Source organism: Vombatus ursinus, unplaced genomic scaffold (genome assembly GCF_900497805.2).
Source record: "Vombatus ursinus unplaced genomic scaffold, bare-nosed wombat genome assembly UNPS02007284.1, whole genome shotgun sequence".
NCBI lineage: Eukaryota > Metazoa > Chordata > Mammalia > Diprotodontia > Vombatidae > Vombatus > Vombatus ursinus.
Genome location: NW_020947062.1, coordinates 11,961,548 through 11,983,224, shown reverse-complemented (window position 1 = coordinate 11,983,224; position 21,677 = coordinate 11,961,548). Strand labels below are relative to the sequence as shown.

The following is a 21,677-nucleotide window of genomic DNA, read 5'->3' as shown; positions in this document are numbered from 1 at the left end:
CACACACACACACACACACACACACACACACACACACACACACACACTGGTGTATGTCATTTGCAGAACTGTAAGACAGACATATCTATCACCTACTGATGGTGTGCGTCACACTGCTAGATAGAGAGAGAAAGAGACAGAGAAATAAATGAGCTACAGTTTGCCTGTCTATATCCTGTGCTGGCTTATTTGGGCAATAATGAGTAAGGACCCTGAAAATTCTCATAACAATTTGTCTGTCTATCTTTCTACCCACCTGTCCAGCCATCAAAGATAGATGGCTTTGACCATCGGATCTTACCACAATGCTGTGACGATCTAATAAGAGGAACAGAATGCATACACAAATAAACTTGATATAAAGTAGAATGTGATAGGGCAAAGGAGGACCAAGCAAAGTGCCCAGGGAAAATTCAAGGAGGGAAGGGTCACTTTCAGTTGAGAGGAAATCTAGGAAGACTTCATGGTTCTGGGGCAGCTAGGTGGCAGAGTGGATAGAGCACCAGATCTGGAGTCAGGAGGACCAGAGTTCAAATCCAGCCTCAGACACTTACTGGCTGTGTGACCCTGGGCAAGTCACTTAACCCCATTTCCTTTAAAAAAAAAAAAAAGACTTCATGGTGTCATGTTTTTAAGAGCTAGGATTTGAAGGAAGAGAGATCTCCAGAGAAAGACATGAGAAGGGAGCCTATGATAAGCATGGGAGATAAATGCACAAAGGCCAGGGAGGAGAGGATGAGATCTAGAAGAGATGATCGTAAGGGTTGTCTGGACCCCAAAAGAGCCAGCTGGTCACTAACCGTCCTGCCTCCATTGCCTCAGGGGCCTGTTGTCAGCATGGCTGGTCCTGTTCAGATTCCCTCTGGGATGGCAAAGCTGAGGCCTGCTCTTTCACAGAGCAATGCATGAAAGTAGTTGCTAAACCTTCAGGTGCTAAAACATGAGATGTTCTTCTCATAGTCGCCTCCTCTGCCAGTCACTGTTGTCAGCTGGGAGCCTGGCCAGGTCCAGGACCGTGCACACCTCCCACTTTGGGGGCCCAGGATTACTATCTGGCTAGCCTTGGCTCCCCTGTGAAACACAGACTCGGTACCTGGTGAGGCTGGAAAGTCTCTCCTCCCGCCAGGCCACGGCCTAGCAGGGAGATGAGCAGATGGGACAAAGCCTGAGCCAAAGCACACAGACAAACTCCTATCCTCGCGGAGCAGCTGTGAGGAACACTGGTGGATAAGAGTGAGGAAAGAATGCGTAACAAAGAATCCCAGGACGGAAAGGGGCCTTAGAACATGGAGGTAGAAGGGGCCTTAGAGTCACAGAACACAGAATGTCAGAGCAGGAAGAGGAGTCTTGGAATCCTACCACACAGAATGTCAGAGCCGGACAGGGCCTTAGAGCACAGAACACAGAATGCTAAGACTGCAAAAGTCTTTGGAACATAGAGCACAAAATGACATAGTTGGAAGGGGCCTCACAATATAGAACATGGAATATCGGATCAAGAAGGAGGCTTACATAGAACATGGAATGTCAGAGCAAAAAAAGGGCCCTAGAATCATAGACCCATAGGATATCAGGGCTAGAAGGGAAATCTGAGAGTCTCGATGGGGGAATTGAGGCCCAAAGAGGGGAAGGAGTTTGCCGAAGGCCTCCTGCCTCCCAAACCAGGGCTCTCTCTCTATACTACACACCTATATGCTGCTTTGTTATTTCCAAATATACTCCCTCTCCCTCTTCCAGGGAAACAGGGGCTCTGTTGAGGTCATCAGCAACAATATACTTGAGAGCAGTCATAACCCTACTTTAAGTGAGAAACAGAGACTGATAAAGAGTCACAAGGGACACACACACACACACACACACACACCCCTAAGCCATACATAATAGCAGATGCAAACTAACTCACATGCACATGCTCATGCTTACTCCCATATATGATACATATATACTTTTTTTGGGGGGTGGGGCAATGGGGTTAAGTGACTTGCCCTGGGCTATAACAGCTGGTAAGTGTCTGAGGATGGATTTGAACTCAGGTCCTCCTGACTTTAGGGCTGGTGCTCTATCTACTGCACGTCCCAGCTACCTCATATAATCTCTCATACCATGAAGCCAACTGTCTATAACTTACCTTCAACCTTCAGGGCATCTTTGGCATGGCCAATGGCCTCCCAGGGTGAGGGGATGTCAAGAAAGACAGCATCAGCCACGTGGGACACGCCAAAGCCATTCTTACACACATCCTGGTTCCTCACGGTCACCCATCGGTCCACTCGGTGCTCCCGGAACTCCTCCTCTGCCTTCTGTGCTCGCTGCTGATGAAACTCCACTGTGTGCAGATGCCCAGTGGGAGCCACTGTTCGGATAATGGCATGGGATAGGGAGCCACTCCCAGTACCTGGGACAGACAGAGCAGGAAGCCAGTCATTCATCTGGTAGTTACTGTGATATGCCATGGGGCCAGGCATGCATTCTTTTCTTTAAAACAAAAAAAAAAAAAAAATTTTTTTTCAAACAAAGATTCATATTCTCTCCTTTCCATCTCCTCAAGAAAGAAAAAAATAAATAAATCCTGGAATAAACATGAATAGTCGAGCTAAACAAATTCTTGCACTATCTAAAGATAGTGGCTATGTCCAAAAAAAATTATGTCTCAATCTGTCCTCTGAGTTCATCAGCTCTCTATTAGGAGGTAGGTAGCATGGTTCATCATGAGTCTTCTGGAATTGTATTTGGTCATCCCACTGATCAGAGTCCCTGAGACTTTCAAAGTTGACTATCTTTACAAGATTACTGTATAAATTGTTCTCCTGGTTCTGCTTGCTTCACTCTGCATCAGTTCATATAAATCTTCCCAGGTTTCTCTGCAACCATCTTCTTCATCATGTCTTACAGCACAATAGAATTCCATTACATTCACATACCAAAACTTGTTCAGCTACTACCCAACAGACAGTCACCCCCTCGGTTTCCAACTTTTTGCCACTGCAAACAAAGTTGCTACAAATATCGTTGTACACATGGGTCCTTCTCCTCTTTCTTTGATCTCTTTGGGGTGCAGACTAAGTAGTGGTATTACTGGATCAAAGGGTATACACAGTTTAATAGCTTTTTGGGAATGTTTCCAAATGGCTTTCCAGAATGGCTGGCCCTGTTCACACCAACCACAAATTCTTATCAGGATTCTCTCAGAGAGAGGAAGTAACCTTTGCCTCTGCTCTGTCACTGCTCTGCAATTCTGAAGGACAGACTGTAGCACACAGGAAAGGGTCTTGGACAGCAAAGTCTGGTGGTCTGGGCTCTAGATTGATATGAGACCAATCAGTGGTTTCTCCAACTATGTTTGCTATGAGGAAGGCACACTGAATTATTTACATTTGGCAGCATAACTGGGAAACTTGCCCAAGAATGCATGTGTAAAGTTCCCAATAATTCCCAGGGCAATTCCTTTGCACATGTAAATCCCAGACAGCTCACAGCATGCCTTTTGAGAACCACCTATATAATGGGGACAATAACTTCTGCATCTCCTTCTCTGGGTTACAGTGAGATAGGGAATAGGAAAAACTTTGTAAACATTAAGATATCTTATAAATTGTAAAGCAATGCCCAGGTGTGAACAACTTAATTGGGAATGAAGATTTATTCAACTGGCAGTTCTTTTTTTTTTTTTTTTTTTTGGCAAGGCAATCAGGGTTAAGTGACTTGCCCAGGGTCACACAGCTAGTGAGTATCATGTGTCTGAGGCCAGCTTTGAACTCAGGTCCTCCGGACTCCAGGGCTGGTGCTCTATTCACTGTGCCACATAGCTGCTCCAAGGCAGTTCACTTTTCTATAAAGCTTCAAGGCTTCAAAAGCTTTGCCCTCACAAAAGGCCTGGGAGGTAGATGTCACAAGGATTATTGCTCCATTTAAAAAGCTTATTTTATTTTTAATTTATGGAATAAAACAAGTATTTCCATAACATAGTATAATTAAAAAAAGATGACTGCACATAAAACTGCAATTATTACTCTATTTTACAGAGTCTCAGAGAGGCTGAGTGACTTGCTTAGAGTCACACAGCTATTAAATGGCAAAGCCAGGCCTCAATTCCAGTTCTTCTGATTTCTCCCATGGCTTTTTCTACCACACTACACTTTCTCTTATAAATCCAATGAAACAAATATCTATTAAGCATCTTCTATGATGATAACTACAGTGGAAATTCCAGGCTGGGTAATAAAAATAATAATAACTGTCCAAATCTCTGTTAGCACTTAAAGGTTTACAAATTGGTTTGCTCACAACTTCTCTATTGAAGGAGGTAGTACAAGTTATTATTCCCATTTTACAGATGAAGACTGAGGCTCAGAGACAGCTAGTTAAGCATCAGTACTGAAACTTTCTCAAAGAGGAAGAAAACAGGCAGGTAACTGTTATCCTGGAGACCTTACTAAGTCCTACTTTATCCTTTTTCCCCAAGAAAAAGTTTGGGGATGGGGTTTTCTTTTTTCCTCCTCTAAAATAAAATTCAATTAAAAAACATTCATTAAAGAAAAAGGCACCACAGAATGGTGAAGGGAGAAGAGTCAAGTCAAGGATGTATTAAGCACATGTCATACACCAAGCATTATGGGATACAAAGAAAGGAAAAAAACAAATAAACAAACCCAGCCCCTGCTCTCCAGGAGATCTCAGCCTAATGAGAAGACAGCATACAAGTGACTCTGTATGAACAAGCCACAGATAAACAGAGGGAAGGCACTGGAATTAAGGGAGATCAGGAAAGCTTCCTGCAGAAAGTGAGAGTTTAGTTGGGACTTGAAAGAAGCCAGGAGGCAGAGATAGAGAGGGAGAGAGTTCTAAGCACTGGGAACAGCCAGGAAAAATGCCCAGAATCAAAAGAGAGCATCTCATGTGGGGACTAGAAATGGGCCAGTGTCTTGGGGATAAGTATGATGTAAGAAAACGGGAAAGAAGGGAGTGATCAGATCTGGGAGGGCTCTGGAAGCCAAACAGAAGGTTCTTTTCGATTTGATACCGAAAGCGATCAGGAGCCCCTGAAGTTTACTGAACAGATGTATAACATGGTCACATCAATTTGACAACGCGCGGCAGATGGATGGCAGCGGGGAGAGACCTGAGGCAGGTAGATCGACCAGAAGTGTGCTAGATTTGAAGCTGGCATCCCAAGATTTGAATCTTTGCTCTGTGTGACTTTAGGCAAAGTTCTTAACCTCTCTGAGCCTCAGTTCCCCCATCTTCTAAATGAAGGGGTTAGACTCCATCTTTCTCCAAGGTTTCTTCCCATTCTAAATACTGTGCAGTATAACGTAAAGGAAGGCTTTATATGAGGTTGTCTTAAGCATGTCTAAGATCTCTCCTAGTTCTGAAGCCTAAGAAACTAGAAACTATGATTTCCACTGCTTGGAGGCAGATGTGGGGTGTATTGGAGCCCCTTCTGGAAGTCTAGTAAGTATAGATATGCATGGGGAGGTGAATGATCGGGGTGAGGACAGAACAGTGCCAAAGGGCATCTACCTGGAGGCGCACAGAGCTCCCTGACCTGGGTAACTGAGGGATAGGCAGGGGAGAGGGTGGGTTAGTGGAGAAGCCCCCCACGCTGATCTCTCTGCCTTCCTGCCTCCTCTCCCAGCAGGCCCTCCCTCCCAGCAGAAGGAGAGACAGATGGAACTGGAAGACAGAAGGAGCTGGGGGAGGGGCGGTGGTGCCGCTGCCATCCCAGGGAGAAGTCTGTGTGTGTTGGGAAATGGGAGGGGGGAAGACAGGGCAGAATTTCCCCACTCTCCACAATGGGGGCTGGGACTGAAATTCCAACCCAGGCTCCCGGCTTTGTATTAGGGCTACTCAAGGAACAAAAGAGCTGGTCTTGAGTTTCATCTCGTTTTACCCCTCAGCCAAGGCCAGAAGGATTGATCTCTGGAGGGGGTCAGCAACTGCATTATCACAGAGCAGGTGGAATTGGCCAGTGGAATGGCATCGCTGATGTCTAACGCCAAGGGAGAATATTTTTAAAGGCCTTGATAAGAGCAGGCAATCTCTGAGTAGGAAGGGACCTCAAAGGCCATCTCCTCCAAAATGAACAGGAATCCTCTCTAAAAAAAAAAAAAAAAAAAAAAAAAAGAAATCCAAGAAAAGTAGTTGTCCTTGCTTACATCTCTCTACCAATGGCAGACAACACACAAGCTGTCTACCTCCTCCCAAGCCTGCCTCTTCCACTCCTGAATTGTGCTCATTATTAGGGAGTGTGTCCTGACAGCATGCTAAACCCATCTCCCCGCACCTTCCACCAGGGCTCTTCATCCAACCCCCAGGGCTACACAGAGGAGGATTAATCCCCTTGGGGAGATTCTTTCACTATTCTTTCAAGGACCTTCCCCAGTGCTTTGTACTTAAAAAAAAAAAAGTCCAAGTGGCATAGTTCACAAACAATCCAGAAATTCACATTCTTCCATACTTCCAAATACATGGTGATATATTTAACAAACAGGCACCGCCTATGCATACACATTATATCTGTGTACACGCACGCACTACATGTGTATAAGTGTGTGAATACACACTATACAGGTATGTAAAAATGCAGCATGCATATATATTATGGTCTGAGTATATGTATATGTGATATGCACTCACATGCATTATATATACATATACACATACATATACACGCATATATATGTATACACACATATGTATATATACATATATATATATATGGATCACGTGTAGTCATTTTGCAAAGTTCTCACAGGTGGCCAATAAGTAAAGAAATGAAAGTCAAGATTGGTTCTGACCTTTTGAGATCCTTTTGGATCCTGACTTTGTCACCAACATACTAGCAATTCCTTCTAGCTTTGTGTCATCTGTAAATCTGATACTTGCCACTGAAATCGCTACCTAACACAAGGCCAAGGATAGACATCTGAGGCTCTGGGCTAAAGACCCTTCCAAACAGATCCTACATTAAGGATCACTTGGGCCAGCCCTTTTAATCCGTTCCAGTCTCCCTGCCTAGGAAGATGGAAAACAAGGTATTGTCAAATACTTTTCTGAAATCCAGCCTAACTCAACCTTGTTCAGCATCCCCACTTCTGGTCTAGTAACCCAATTTTTGAAAAAAGGGAATAGGTTTAGTTTGTGATGACCTGCTCTTGATGAAACCACACTCTTGTGATCCCCAATTTTGCATTCACATCAATCTGGAGCCAGCAGTGTGGGACAGTGGACAGACAGCAGGCCTCAAAGTTAAGACCTGGGTTCAAATCCCACCTCTGACCTTCTAGGCAAATAGCTGGAGTTTCTAGGGCAAGAAGGGTGGGAGTGAAACAAGCATTTACATAGTGCCTACTATGTGCCAGGTACTGTGCTAAGCTTACAAATATTATAGATCCAGATTCCCCCTCATCCCTCAGAGAAAGAAAAATACTACCTCCATCTGATCCTTATAACAGACCGGGGATATAGACTGTATAGATATTACCAACCCTATTTTACAGATCAGAAACTGAGGTTCAAAGAGAAGCAACCTGCTCAAGATCACAGAAAATCAATGACAGTCAGGATTCGAACTCAGGTCTGTTAATTATAAGTTCAGTATTCACTGCACAGGGCAGCTAGATGGCACCCCAGTGCACAGAGTGCGAGGCCTGGAGTCAGGAAGACTCATTTTCCTGAGTTCAAATCTGGCCTCAGACACTTACTAGCTGTGTGACCCTGGGCAAGTCACTTAACCCTCTTTGCCTCAGTTTTCTCATCTGTAAAATGAGCTGGAGAAAGAAATGACAAACCACTCCAGTATCTTTGCCAAGAAAACCCCACATAGGGTCACAAAGAGTCAGACATGACTGAAATGACCGAACAACAACAAACTCACTGCACTATGCCACGCTGCCTCCTCATATTTTCTGAGCTCTCCACTGTTTGGAGCCATATGCTAGGTCCTTCGGGGGCGACAGAGTCGAACAACACTCTGACACTTGGGAGAACTCACAGTCTCATAGGGAGAATCACCTAAGGACAATGAAAGGTCATTAATTCAGTCTTAAATCACTAATAATTAGAGGAATGCAAATTATTGGCTAACAGGACAGAAAAGGAAAATAACAAATGCTGGAGGGGATGTGGAGAAAGAGAGACACTGACACACTGTTGGTAGCGTTATAATCTACTCCAGTCATTCTGGAGAGCAATGTGGAACTACACCCAAAGGCCTATAAAACTGTGCATAGCCTTTGATCCAGCAATACCATTGCTAGGTCTTTACCGCAAAGAGATCAGAGCCCACGTGTACAAAAATGTTTACAGCAGCTCTTTTCGTGGTGGCAAAGAAGTAGAAACTGAGGGGATGCCCATCAATTGGGGAATGACTGAAAAAATTGTAGTATATATGGCTGTGATGGAATACTATTGTGCTAAAAGAAATAACAAGCAGGATGGTTTAAAAAAAAAACCTGGGAAGACTTATGTGAACTGATGCAAAGTGAAGGGAGCAGAACCAGGAGAACAATCTACATAGTAACAGCAATATAGTAAAGTCAATCAACTGCGAATCAACTGTGAAAGACTTAGTTACAATTCCAAAGGACTCATCATGAAAAATGAGTCTACCTCTAGAGGTAGAACTGATGAAAACTGAGTGCAAACTGAAGCATATTTTTCTTCACTTTTTAAATTTTTCTTTCTCTCTTTTTTCTTTTGCAACATGGCTAATGAGGAAACATGTTCTGCACGACTTCACATGTATAATGGGTATCATATTGCTTGCCTTCTCAATGGGTGGAGGAGGAACTGAAGGGGAGGTGAAAATTTGGAATTCAATTATTTTTACATTTCAAACATTCATTTGTAAATTTTAAGTTTAAAAAAGACAATTTCTAAAGAAAATCAAGGCACATTTTCAAATACTCCTTAATAGCTCTGATATGATGTTCATTGCAAGGCATTCCAGCTACTTCTTCCATTTATGCATTATGAACTAAGTGGAAGAGTACATAGTATGTATAAGGAGCAGGAGGTAAATCCAGCTTGGCTACAGCAAAGAGTACATGAAATCAATCCATTCAACTCAATGAGCCAGGCATTTATTAAGCTCCTACTACATGCCGGGCACTGTGTCAGGCACTATGTTAAGCCACTTTAAAAACATTATCTCATTTGATCTTCAAAACCCTGTGAGGTAGGTACTGTTTATTATCCCCATTTTAGAGGTGAGGAAACTGAGGCAGACATTGGTTAAGTGTCACACAACTAGCAAGTGTCTGAGGCTGGATCTGAACTCAGGTCTTCCTGACTACAGGCCCAGCACCCTATCCAATGAGTTAACCTAGCTGCCTCAAGGTGATAGGGCTTCAGGGGGGATGGTGGCTATGTTAAAAGAGACTGGCAGGTGTGAAACCCTGTGGAGGGAGAGGCAGAGGGAAGAGTCAGATGTTAGCACCAAGTCTGGGGTGTCATCCTCCATGAAGCCCTTCCTGTTCATTCCAGGCTCCTGCAATCCATTTCTTGAAATCGTGCAGCCTGAACAATGCAATCTAGGGAATGGTACTAGTCTACTTGCTATCTTGCTTTTCGCTCTCTATCAGCTCACTAACAACAACAATAAAAGCTGGAGTTTACAAGGGCATTCTCTTCCAACAACCTTGTGAGGAAGGCAGTGAAAAGTTATTATTATCCCCATTTTATAGATAAGGAAATTGAGGCTTGGAGAATTGAAGCCATTTTCCCAAAGCCTCCAACTCAGTGTGAAACAGTGAGAAGAACCCTGGTTTGGGGACCAAGACGGCCTGAATGAGACTCTGGTCTCTGTCACTTAATCTCTTTGGGTCTCAGGTTCCCCATCTGTAAAATGCAGGAGTTGGATTGGCTGGCAGCCAAAGTCCCTTATCAACTCTAAAACTATGATCCCATAGCCTCCAGATTCCAAGCTCAGATTGCTACCTTTGTTCCACACGTCACCCTGGAAACTCTCTGAGGGCAGGGTGGGTCTGATACTTCCTGGTACACAGATCCAGATTGAGCACAGTGTAGGAGAGATGGCAAATGCCTGCAGATGGATTAATAATGCCACTCGGAAATCTGAAGGGGGCTTTTAACTTTCAAAAAAAATTATTCTACGCATTCTGTAATCAAATCAACACTATGACTGCCTCTGAAAAAAGAACGTCCATTCACTGTTTCTCTCCCCATCTCTGTGACTCCCTCAACCAAAATACCCTTCCCTGGCTTCTCTCCCCCTTACTCTCTCTCTCGCCCCTCTCTTTACTTCCCTTTTCCCTCCTCTATCTTCTCCCCTCTCCTCTCCCCTTCCCTCTTTCCTTTACTCTTTTCCTTTTTTCTCCCTTCTTCCTCTCCTCTCCCTCCTTTTCTTCCCCCTCTTTCCCTCTTCCCTTTCTTTCCTTCCCCCTTCTCCATTCTCCTCTCCTCTTCCTTTCCTCTTATCTTTCTTTCCTTCCTTCCTTTCTTTCTCTCCCATCAATCCCCTGTCCCTTCCCCCTCTCTCCAACAGCCAGGCAAATAGGCAAAGCTGGAGCTGCTATACTCAATTTACAGATGAGGAATCAAACTCCTCTGAGAGTTTGAGCAGGGTCACACCTGGAGCAGTAGGACTGAGATGATGAGACCTGGCATCTCCTTGATGCCTAAGCCAGAGCTCTTTGAACTGGTACTGCCGCCCCTGTAAATGGAGATGACCCAGGAATTCTACTACAGACACTGTCGGGATTACTGGTCTGAATTATGCCTCATGGTTATACTGGCAGGACCAGACCGATCGTCCCTGCCCCAGCAAAAGGATCTGGGTAGGAGTCCAGTCTCTGATCTCTGTGAGAACATTAGATATGGAATTAGGACCTGGGTTCAAATCTTCCTTCTGCTGCTTCCTATCTGTGAGACTTTAGGCAAGCTCTTTCCCCCTTATAGATATCAGTTTCTTCATCTGTAAAATTTGTAGACTGGAATAGACTAGAATCAGGGGTGGGGGAACCTGTGGCCTCGAGGCCACGTGTGGCCCTCTAGGTCCTCAAGCACTGCCCTTTGACTGAATCCAAACTTCACAGAACAAATTTAAGGATTAGATAATTTCTAAAAGATTCTTTGTTCCCTACTCCCTAGACCTTAGCCTCAGCAGGTTATAGTTTTCCCCATCATGGAAATGGAGGTGATGTTTTAGTTCCACAGATGAGCTCTGGTGGTACCTAGCACTGCCCTCCCTCCTCCACCAGGAAGTCTAAGAAGAGAAGAGCTAAGTTTCAGTATCAGCTCAGTCCTAACTTGCTGTGTGATGTTGGGTACTTTTCCAGTCCTCAATTTTCTCCTTTGTTAAACAAGGATGAGAAGGAAGACTGTGGAATAGTGGGAAGAACACCAGGTTCAAAGTCTGGAGACCTTGAAATAAGAGGAGAGAGCACTGGACCTGGAGGAAGGAGACCCAGGTTCTAGGAGGTCACCTTGGATGAGTTATTTCCTTTCTTCAGGTCTCAGTTTCCTAATCTGTAAAATGAAGGTTTGGGATTTTGACCCAGGTGATCCCTAAGGACCCTTTCAGCTCTGATGGTCTATCATTAATATGATTCTAAAAGTACTCTTTAGGTCTGACAATCGGTGTCTCTTGAGAGTCCTGGCTCTGCTGCTTACTAGCTATCTGACCTTGAGCAAGTCAACTACCCCTATTCTAAACTTCTTGTACTCTATCACACAGCATTGTTGTTGTAAGGATAAGATGGATATCAAGCACCTCATATGCCAAAAACACTATGCAAATATGGGAGATTATCATTACTAGTTTCACAGGGAAACATTTCAAGCTTTCCCAGCAAATATAGGAGCCAGGCAAAGATGCCACCTTTTGTTACTCTTGTTTGACCTGGTTCTAGAAATGCTAGCAATATCAGTAAGACAAGACAGATATCAAAGGCATAAACCCAGTCAAAGAGGAGATGAAACTATCCCCATTTGCTAAAGACATGATAGTTCAGTACTTAGAAAATACTAGAGAAATGGCAAAGAGCCTGAGACAATTAATAGTTTCAGTAAAGGAGCAGGACACAAATTAAACCCACAATATCAACAGTATTTCCATGTAGCAACAAAATTCAAAACCCAGGAGGAATAGAGAGGGAAGCTTCTTTCACAAGAACTACAAAATACATAAAATATCTAGACGTCTACCTACATGGGAACACTGAAGGCCTGTGGAGAAACAATTACAAAAAGAAATAAGGAATGACTTCAACAGCTCAAAGGAAGGGACCATACCAATAAAATAAAAATGATTCTACATCAAATCAATTATACAGATTTAGTGGATACCAACCAAACTACCAAGAGGATACTTTTGAGAGCTGGACAAAATAATAACAAAAATTCATTTGAAAAATCAAAAGGTCCCCACCTCCGGTCTAGAATCTTAAAGGAAATCATGAAGAAAAAAAAAGTAGGAATAAAGGAGGAATAGCATTTCTGGACACTTTCAAGCTGTGTGACTAAGGGCAAGTCACTTAAACCTCTTTTGTTAGCCTTAATTCACTGGAGAAGGAAATGGTATTTTTGCCAAGAAAACCCCATGGACAGTATGGTCCACAGGGTCAGGAAGAGACAGCTACCACTGGAAAACAAATTCCAAAATTACCAGGTAGAAGAGAAAATCCTGCAAGCAGCCAGAAAGAAACAATTTAAGTATCATGGAACCACAGTCAGCATTACACAGGACCTTGCAGCCTCTACATTAAAAGACCGTAGGGCATGGAACATGATATTCCATAAGGCAAAGGAGCATGGATTATAACCAAGGATCAACTACCCAGTGAAAATGAGCACAATCTTTCGGGGAGGAAATGGATATTCAACGAAATAGGGGACTTCCAAACCTGCCTGATAAGAAGACCAGACAGAGCTCAACAGAAAACTTGATCTTCAAATACAAGACTCATGAGAGACATAAAAAGGTAAACAGGACAGAAACAACATGTTATTAATACGGCCAAACTGTTTACATCCCTACAAGGGAAGATGAGACTCGTAACTCTTGAGAACTGTATTGTTATTACACCATGTTAAAAGGGTATACATAAAGGGGGTGGGTATAAGTTGACTTTGATGTAATGATAAAAAAAGAATCTAATCAAGTGGGTTAAATGGATCCAAGTAAGTGGATTAATCTGATCTAACTAAGAAAATGTACTGAGAGAAAAGGAAAGGAAGAGGCAGACAAGGGTAAATTACATTACAGGAAACCAGGCACAAAAACCTATTACAGCAGATGCAAAGAAGAGAAGGAGATGAGCATTGTTTGACCCTTACTCTTATCAGATTTGGCTCAAGAAAGGGAATAACATAATCAGTTAGGTACTAATATTGATAGACTTAACCCTTCTCAGCAATACAAGGATCTACTGACATCTCCGAAGGCCTCATGATGGAAAATGCTATCCACATCCAAAGAAAGAACTATGGAGTTTGAATGCAGATTGAAGTATACCATTTGCTATTTTTTTCTTCCGTTGTGTTTTGTTTCCTCTCTCTGGTGGTTCTTCCTATTGGTTCTAATTCTTACTTACAACATCACTGATGTGAAAATATGTTTAATAGGAATGTATATGTATAGCCTATATCAGATTGTGCACCCTCTTGGGGAGGGAGGTGGGGAGGGAGGGGGAGAAAAATTTAAAACTCAAAAGCTTATAGAAGTGAGTGTTGATAAATCAAAATAAATTAATTAAAAAAAAAGAAAAAGAAAAAAATAATTGAGGAAACTGAGGCAGACAGAGGTTAAGTGACCAGGGTCATAGAGCTAGTGTCTGAGGCTGTTTTTGAACTTGGGTTTCTCTGATGCCAATTCCAGCACTCTACCCACTGATCCACCACCCGACTGTATCACAATAAAATCAAAATGAATAACTGACCAGAATATTAAACATCACATACTATGAAAAAATTAGAAGAGAACCCAATCAGGGACCTTTCTTAGCTATGGCTATTAGGAGAATTCTTAATTAAACAAAGGAAAGAGGTAATCACAGAAGAAAGGCAAAATAGATCATTTTGACTGCATGAAACTGAAAAGCTTTTTCAGGAACAAAATCAGTGCAATGAGGATAAGAACAGATGAGGTCAAATGGGAAAGAAATCTTTACATCAAATATTGATATTTCTTATCCAAGATATATAAAGATACAAAAATGTAACACTGAACTGAGTGATGGTCAGGAAGGCGGATTTTGGTTTGGAAATGAACTTAGTTAGGAAGTGAAGCCATAGGTAAACAGACATACACACCCTTTTCACTTGAAACAATGGGTTCTGGGAGCTATTCATCTGTTAGAACGTCAGGGATCCAGGGTAGGAGCACAGGAGATGAAAGGTTTAAGTCAAAACAACTTGGACATTTCATCTCACACCAAGTAAATTGGTAAAGAAGACAAAAGATACCAAAAACCAATGTTAGAGGGATGGGGAAAAATAGGCACAAGAAAAAACCAATGATGGAACCTGTCAAGACATTAGCAGACACCCTGTTTTCCAGAGGTAAGGCCCAGCAAGCAGGCTGTGCCCTGATCTCACCCTCTGGCAAAATCACATAATTATTGTATTGCTTTGACCAGCACCAGTTGTTCTCTGGGCTCGGACAAGCACTGGACAAACTTAGACAAGTTCTGCTCATGAAAGCCTGCTATGAATCAAACTTGTCTCACTGCTGCTATTACCCTTCATTGTAAGGGCTACAGCTCACTGGGTAACCATAAGTATAAGTATTGAGATCTGACCACACTAAAGTTGGCGCCCCACCACTAGACGCAGGGCTCCTACACGTGTCCTTGCTTGCAAACTGTTCCTCTCACTTTGAAATTAAACTTCTGTTTGATTTTTGACTCTCCTGGCTTTGCCCTGCTTTGTTCAGGCTCCAGCCACCCACAGTTAGAGGCCGGTTGACAAAGCATTCAGGAAACCAATTTAGCAGTATGCTAAGAAAGTACTACTGTGTGACCCTGGACAAGTCACTTAACCCCAACCGCCTTAAAAAAAAAAAAAGAGTAACTAAAACGTCCATTCCCTTTGATCCTTTGACATTGCTAGTTATATATTCACCAAGGAGGTGAAAGAATGATCTCACGTATTCCAAAATATTTGGTAGTAGCACCTTGGGTATCAATCAGTAATTGGAAACAAAGAAGATATCCACTGATTGGCAAATGGCTAAACAAATTGTGGTATGTGAATGTGATAGAATGCAGGTGTTTTTAAGCTATTAAAGATTTAAACAGCAGGAAAATTTTTGGGAAAGTCTGTATTACAGTGCTATAAGAAACAGTGAAAATGAACACTAATGTATTATTGGTGGAGTTGTGAACTGATCCAACCATTCTGGAGAGCAATTTGGAACTATGCCCAAAGGGTTATTAAACTGTGCATATCCTTTGACCCAGCAATAGCACTTCTAAGGCTGTATGCTAAAGAGATAATAAAAACGGGAAAAGCACCCACATGTACAAAAATATTTATAGCAGCTGTTTTTGTGGTGGCCAAGAACTAGAAATTGAGGGGATGCCCATCAACTGAGGAATGGCTGAACAGGCTGTGTGTGGTACATGAATGTAATGGAATATGACTGTGTTATAAGAAATGATGAGCAGGCAGACTTCAGAAAAACCTGAAAAGACTTGTATGGAACGATGCTTAGCAGAACCAGGAGAACATTGTACACAGTAACAGCCACACTGTGCAATGACTGACTTTGACAGACTTGGTTCTTCTCAGCAATGCAAGGATCTAAGACAACTCCAAAAGACTCGCGATGGAAAAAGCTATCCACATCCAGAGAAAGAACTATGGAATCTTAGAGTTAGTTTTTCACAGCATGTCTACTATGGAAGTGTTTTGCATAACTGCACATGTATAACCTATATTGAGTTGCTTGCCTTTTCAATGAAGGCGGATGGGGAGGGAAGGAGAAAATTTGGAACCCAAAGTTTTAAAAACACATGTTAAAAAAATGTTTTCACATGCAACTGGGAAATAAGAAATACAGGAAATGGGGTACAGAAATCCATCCTGCCCTACAGGAAAATTGAAGGGGAAGGGGATAAGAGAAGGGAGGGAGACATAGAAGGGAGGGCAGACTAGGGGAAGGGGTATTCAGAATGCATGCCATCTTGGGGTGGGGGGAGGGGCGAGATGGGGTGAAAATTTGGAACTCAAAATTTTGTGGAAGTAAATGTTGAAAACTAAAAATAAATAAATTTAAAATTAAGAAAAAGAACTATGGAATCTGAATGCAGATGGAAGCATACTACTTGCTCCCCTTTTCTTTTGTTGTTTTGTTTTGATTCTTCTTTCTCACGGTTCCTCCCATTGGTTCTAATTCTTTTTTATATCATGACTAATGTGAAAATATGCTTAATGTGACTGTAGAACCTTTATCAGACTGCACACTGCCTTGGGGGGATGGGGGGGGGGAGAAAATTTAAAACTCAAAATCTTATGGAATTGAATGTTGAAAACTAAAAACTAATTAAAAATTGTTTAATTAAAAAAAGAAACAATGAAAATGAAGATGACAAAGAAGTATGGAAAGACTTCTATGAACTGACGCAAAGTGAAATAAGCAGAACTAAAAAAATGTACACGATAACAACTATGGAAATAGAATCAAAACTGAGTGCTGTGAAATTAGAATGGACCAGCTTGGTCTTAGGAATGAGACATGAGGATACATCTTACTCCCTTCTTTGGAGGATTCTGGAATTAATCAATCAAAAACATTTATTAAGTGCCTACAATGTGGCAGGTAGGAGGTAGCTAGGTACCTGGGCCTGGAGTCAAGAAGAGCAGAGTTCAAATCCAGCCTCAGATATTTATTAGCTGTGTGACCCTGGGCAAGTCTGTTAGCCTTAATTCCCTAGAGAAGGAAATGGCAAACTATACCAGTATCTTTGCCAAGAAAACCCCATGGACAGTATGGTCCATAGGGTCAAGAAGAGTCAGTTACAGCTGAACAACAAAAGTTCCAGGCACTGTGCTAAGGGCTGAGGATACAAAAAGAGGCAAAAGATAGTCCCTGCCCCCAAGGAGCTTACAATCTAAGGGGAGGGGAGGGGATAGCCCACCAACACACAGTTTTCTTCTAGAATAAACTCATCACCAGAAATCTCATTATTTTGGAGACTGATTCAGCATGTATACATTTATTTGCCTTAGATTTCCTCATGGTACAGTAAGTTCCTTGAGGGTAGGGACTGGGGGCAGCTAAGTGGTGCAGTGGATAGAACACCGGCCCTGAAGTCAGGAGGACCTGAGTTCAAATCTGACCTCAGACCAAATACTTGACACTTACTAGCTGTGTGACCCTGGGCAAGTCATTTAACCCCAATTGCCTAAAAAAAGAAAAAGAAAGAAAAAAGAGGGTAGGGGACTGTCTTTTGCCTCCTTTTGTATCCCCAGCACTTAGCAGAGTACCTGGTAATAATAGGGACTTAATAAATGTTTACTGACTATTGACTACATGAGGTGCTGTGTTGACTAGTTTTGCAGTTTTTTTCCTTTTTTTTTTATTCTTGGTTTTAATGAATGTCTCTTTCAGAGGGGGAGTGAGGAAGAATATATCAAAAAATTAAAGTAATGTAAAAACAAGACAACAAACATTTTTTAAAAAAATTATGACTGTTTTGTTCTCAGATGAAGAAATTAAAGCCATCTATAGTCACATGAAAAAATGCTCTAAATCACCATTAATTAGAGAAATGCAAATCAAAACAACTCTGAGGTACCACATCACCCCTATTAGATTGGCCAACATGACAAAACAGGAAAATGATAAATGTTGGAAAAAATGTGGGAAAATTGGAACACTAATGCATTGTTGGTGGAGTTGTGAAATGATCCAACCATTTTGGAGAGCAATTTGGAACTATGCCCAAAGGGCTATAAAAATGTGCGTACCCTTTGACCCAGCAATAGCACTTCTAGGGCTATATCCCAAAGAGATCGCACAAACGAGAAAAGGACCTACATGTACAAAAATATTCATAGCAGCTCTTTTTGTGGTGGCAAAGAATTGGAAATTGAGAGGATGCCCATCAATTGGGGAATGGCTGAGCAAGTTGTGGTAAATGAATGTGATGGAATACTATTGTGTTATAAGAAATGATGAACAGGCTGACTTCAGAAAACCTGGAAAGACTTGTATGGTCTGATGCTGAGTGAAGTGAGCAGAACCAAGAGAACATTGTACACAATAACAGCTATGTTGTGTGATGACTACTATTGATAAACTTAACCGTTCCTGGCAATACAAGGATCTAAGACATCTCCAGAGGCCTTGTGATGGAAAATGCTATCTACACCCAAAGAAAGAACTATGGAAGTCGAATTACTGTTTTTTTTTCCCTTCTGTTGAGTTTTGTTTCCTCTTTCTGATGGTTCCTCCTATTGTTTTAATTCTTACTTACAACATGAATAATGTGAAAATATGTTTAATATGAATGTAAATATAGCCTATATCAGACTGTGCACCGTCTTGGGGAGGGTGTTGGGGAGGAAGGGGGAGAAAAATTTTAAACTCAAAAGCATATGGAAGTGATTATTGATAAATCAAAATAAATTAATAAAAAAAAAAATGACTGTTTTTCAGGCAGATCTGGGATATTTTTTTCCCCTTATCAAAGTGAAGACACTCAGGAGGGGAGCTCTAGGTTCATATGGGTGCTGAAGGCAATTCTTATCTTCCAAATGATCCCAAAGAAGCTTGGCTAGGGGGCAGGTAGGTGGCACAGTAGATAAAGCACCAGCCCTGAAGTCAGGAGGACCTGAGTTCAAATGCAACCTCAGACCAAACACTTGACACTTACTAGCTGTGTGACCCTGGGCAAGTCACTTAACCCCAATTGCCTTAAAAAAAAGTGTTTAAAGAAGCTTGGCTTCTTTAAGAAGCAGGATAATCCTCATTCTGTAAAGGAGGAAACTGAGTCCCTGTGAGGGACACTGACTCTGAATTACAGCAGTACTAGGCAAAGCTAGGAGGAAGGCCTATATCTCTAGACTTTCAGCCAAAATTGCTGTAGAGAAGGAAGATTCCCTCAGTTGTGAGAAATGATTTAGAATTCATAATTGCAACATCAAAAGCTCCTAACATCAGTTAAAAAAAAAAATACAAGACAGAGCTTCCCACAAGGGCAGGGTGACCCTGGGGCTGGGGCTCCTATCTGAACAAGCATTGTTCTAAGCCCTCATCATTATTCCAATCCCTCCCACTACTCAAGTCACCCCTTTCTTCCGTCAAGGGCCTCAACTTGGAGAAGCTGGCTGAGTAGAAAGGGAAAAGCTCTCTGGGCTCCTTCCTTGAGTGACTAATTCCTCTTTTGAAACCCAGGTCCCAAATGATCTGAGTCAGGCAAGGCCAGTTTGAGCACAGGCTGCCCCAGGAAGGACTGACCTCCTCCACCATTTTAACATGCTTAAGAGTACACAGGCATCTTTATCATGCTGTTATGGAAAATGCCCTGACGTGGGAATCAGAAAATCAAGGTTAAAATCCCACCTGTGTCACAAATTTAGGCACATCACTTCCCCTCTCCAGAGCTCAGTTTCCCTAGCTGAAAAATGACAGGCCTTAGATTAGAAGATCTCTATGGTTTTTTATCAGTAATGAGGATGTGACAGGGGAGCAAGGCTCTGTTCGTTATCTGGAAACAGACATGTCCAAGCTGTAGGCCCTATGGCCATGGCCATTTTGCTGTGTCCTCGCTGCCCCTGGGAATCACAGAAGTGGAGCTGGGAGGTTCCTTTTAATTCTGTCATGTCCCTCCCAGTGAGAGCCCCACAAGCTCAGCTTCAGGTCTTAACGGAATGATACCACAGGTCTGACCTCCCTCTCGAAAAGCCAGCTTGGTTCTAATGGGATATAGTGATGCTAGGGTAAAAAAAAATATCCAGGCTGGGAGCTGAGACGTGGGTTCAAGTCCTGACTCTGCCCCTCACTTTGCTGTGTGACCTTGAGCAAATCACTTTCCCTCTTTGGGCCTCAGTTTCCCCTTCTTAAAAAATAAGATGATTGCATTAGATTATCTTTAAGGTCCCTACCAGATATACGGACAACCTATACTCCAGGGCTCTCTTCCCAACCTCACATTATATTATGCAAAGTACTTCCAGTGTTGACATTCTGTACTTCTCTTTGATAAGGGAGAGATGGCCCTTCTACCCCATCAAAAGCCTTTTCTACTCTAAATTCACTCTCCCCAACACACCACATTACAATTCTCAACAGGAAGAGCAAGATGACAACAGACCTCAAACAAAGGGCCTATTCAATGCTCCTGTCACCAGCAAAACCAAACCATCTTTTAAAGGGACCATGCCAGCTTAGAAATAGCCCCTCAGAGCAGAAAGGCATAAGCTTTAGCCAAAGGACTTTAGTAAAAAGCCCCAGCAGCATAAATCTCATCACTAATGTTTGCCCTTACAGACAGTAGCAGTGTCTGCTCACAGTGTGTGACTACGAAGCAAGGCTCTATCCATTACCTGCAGACAGATCTGACCAAGCAATAGGCCAGGGCCATTTTGCTACATGCTCATTGCCCAAGAGAATCACAGCTGGGAGTGCCCTTGAAATATAGACTGTCAGAGCTGGAAAGGGCTTTAGAAATCATATAGCCCAACTCCCTTATTTTACATGGGGAAAAACTGAGAAGAGACTGTCCCAAGGTCATGTAGTTAAGCCAGATCTCCAGACTCTAAATACAATGGGATTCTTCTCCTCTCCTCTTCTGTCTTCTCTCTTTCCATCTCCCTTTCCTTCCCCCTCTCTGTCCTCACTCCATGTATAGCCAAGGCCAGACTGTGTCCATGGTACTTAGACCAAGAGCTCTGGGCCTGCCCCAGAGTCTCACAGCTGCAAGGGGCCCCTACTACGTCATATTCCAACCTGTCCCTGAGCAGTAAACCCTACCTCTGACATCCCCAACAAGCTATCACCCAAAATCGGCTTGAAGAACTCTGGTAATAGGGAGCTCACTACTCAGCATGGATGCATGACATAGTAGTGACGGGAGACTTCAATTATGCAGACATGTGCGGGTGCTCTCGCTGCCAAAAGCAGAGGAGATGACACATTCTTGGCTTGACTTTGGAATTTCATTCTTCAAAAGATGGAGGAAATGATAAAGGAAACTACTATTCTGGATCTGGTGCTAATGAAGAATGAGAAAACTAGTTGCTGGAGTAGAAACAGTTAGACCTTGGAGATAAGTGACTGTTTCGTCCTAGACTTTTTGAAACAGAAGGATTCGTCTGACAGGCACACTAGATTTGGAGAAAGCAGGTCAAAAGATTTACAGAAAGACCAGTAGGATCCCATGATCTAAAATTCTACAGTGGAATTTATAGAACCACAGATTTACAGTTGGAAAGGTCCTTCGAGATCACCTAGCCCCAGGGGTTCTTAACTTTTTTTTTGTATCATGGACCCCTTTGGTAGACCAGTAAAACCTACAGACTCCTCCAAATAATGTTTTTAAATGCATAAAATAAAACATGTAGGATTATGTAGGAAATCAGCCATACTGAAATAGTTATCAAAATATGCTATTTTTTTTTAAACATGTTCATGGGCTCCAGATGAAGAACCCCTGACCTAGTTCAACCTCCTCAATTTCCAGGGAATGTAAGGTGACCTGACTTGTCCA

At 42.5% G+C, this 21,677-nt stretch overlaps 1 protein-coding gene across 1 annotated transcript in view; it reads right to left on the bottom strand.

Annotated features, from left to right (window-relative positions):
* The window catches only part of TRMT61A (tRNA methyltransferase 61A), a 48,951-nt gene that overhangs the window by 15,417 nt on the left and 11,857 nt on the right, over positions 1-21,677 (bottom strand). The window contains exon 3 of the mRNA XM_027849224.1: positions 2,129-2,395. Coding sequence (XP_027705025.1) covers positions 2,129-2,395 — 267 coding nt within the window. The remainder of the gene's footprint in view (positions 1-2,128; positions 2,396-21,677) is intronic.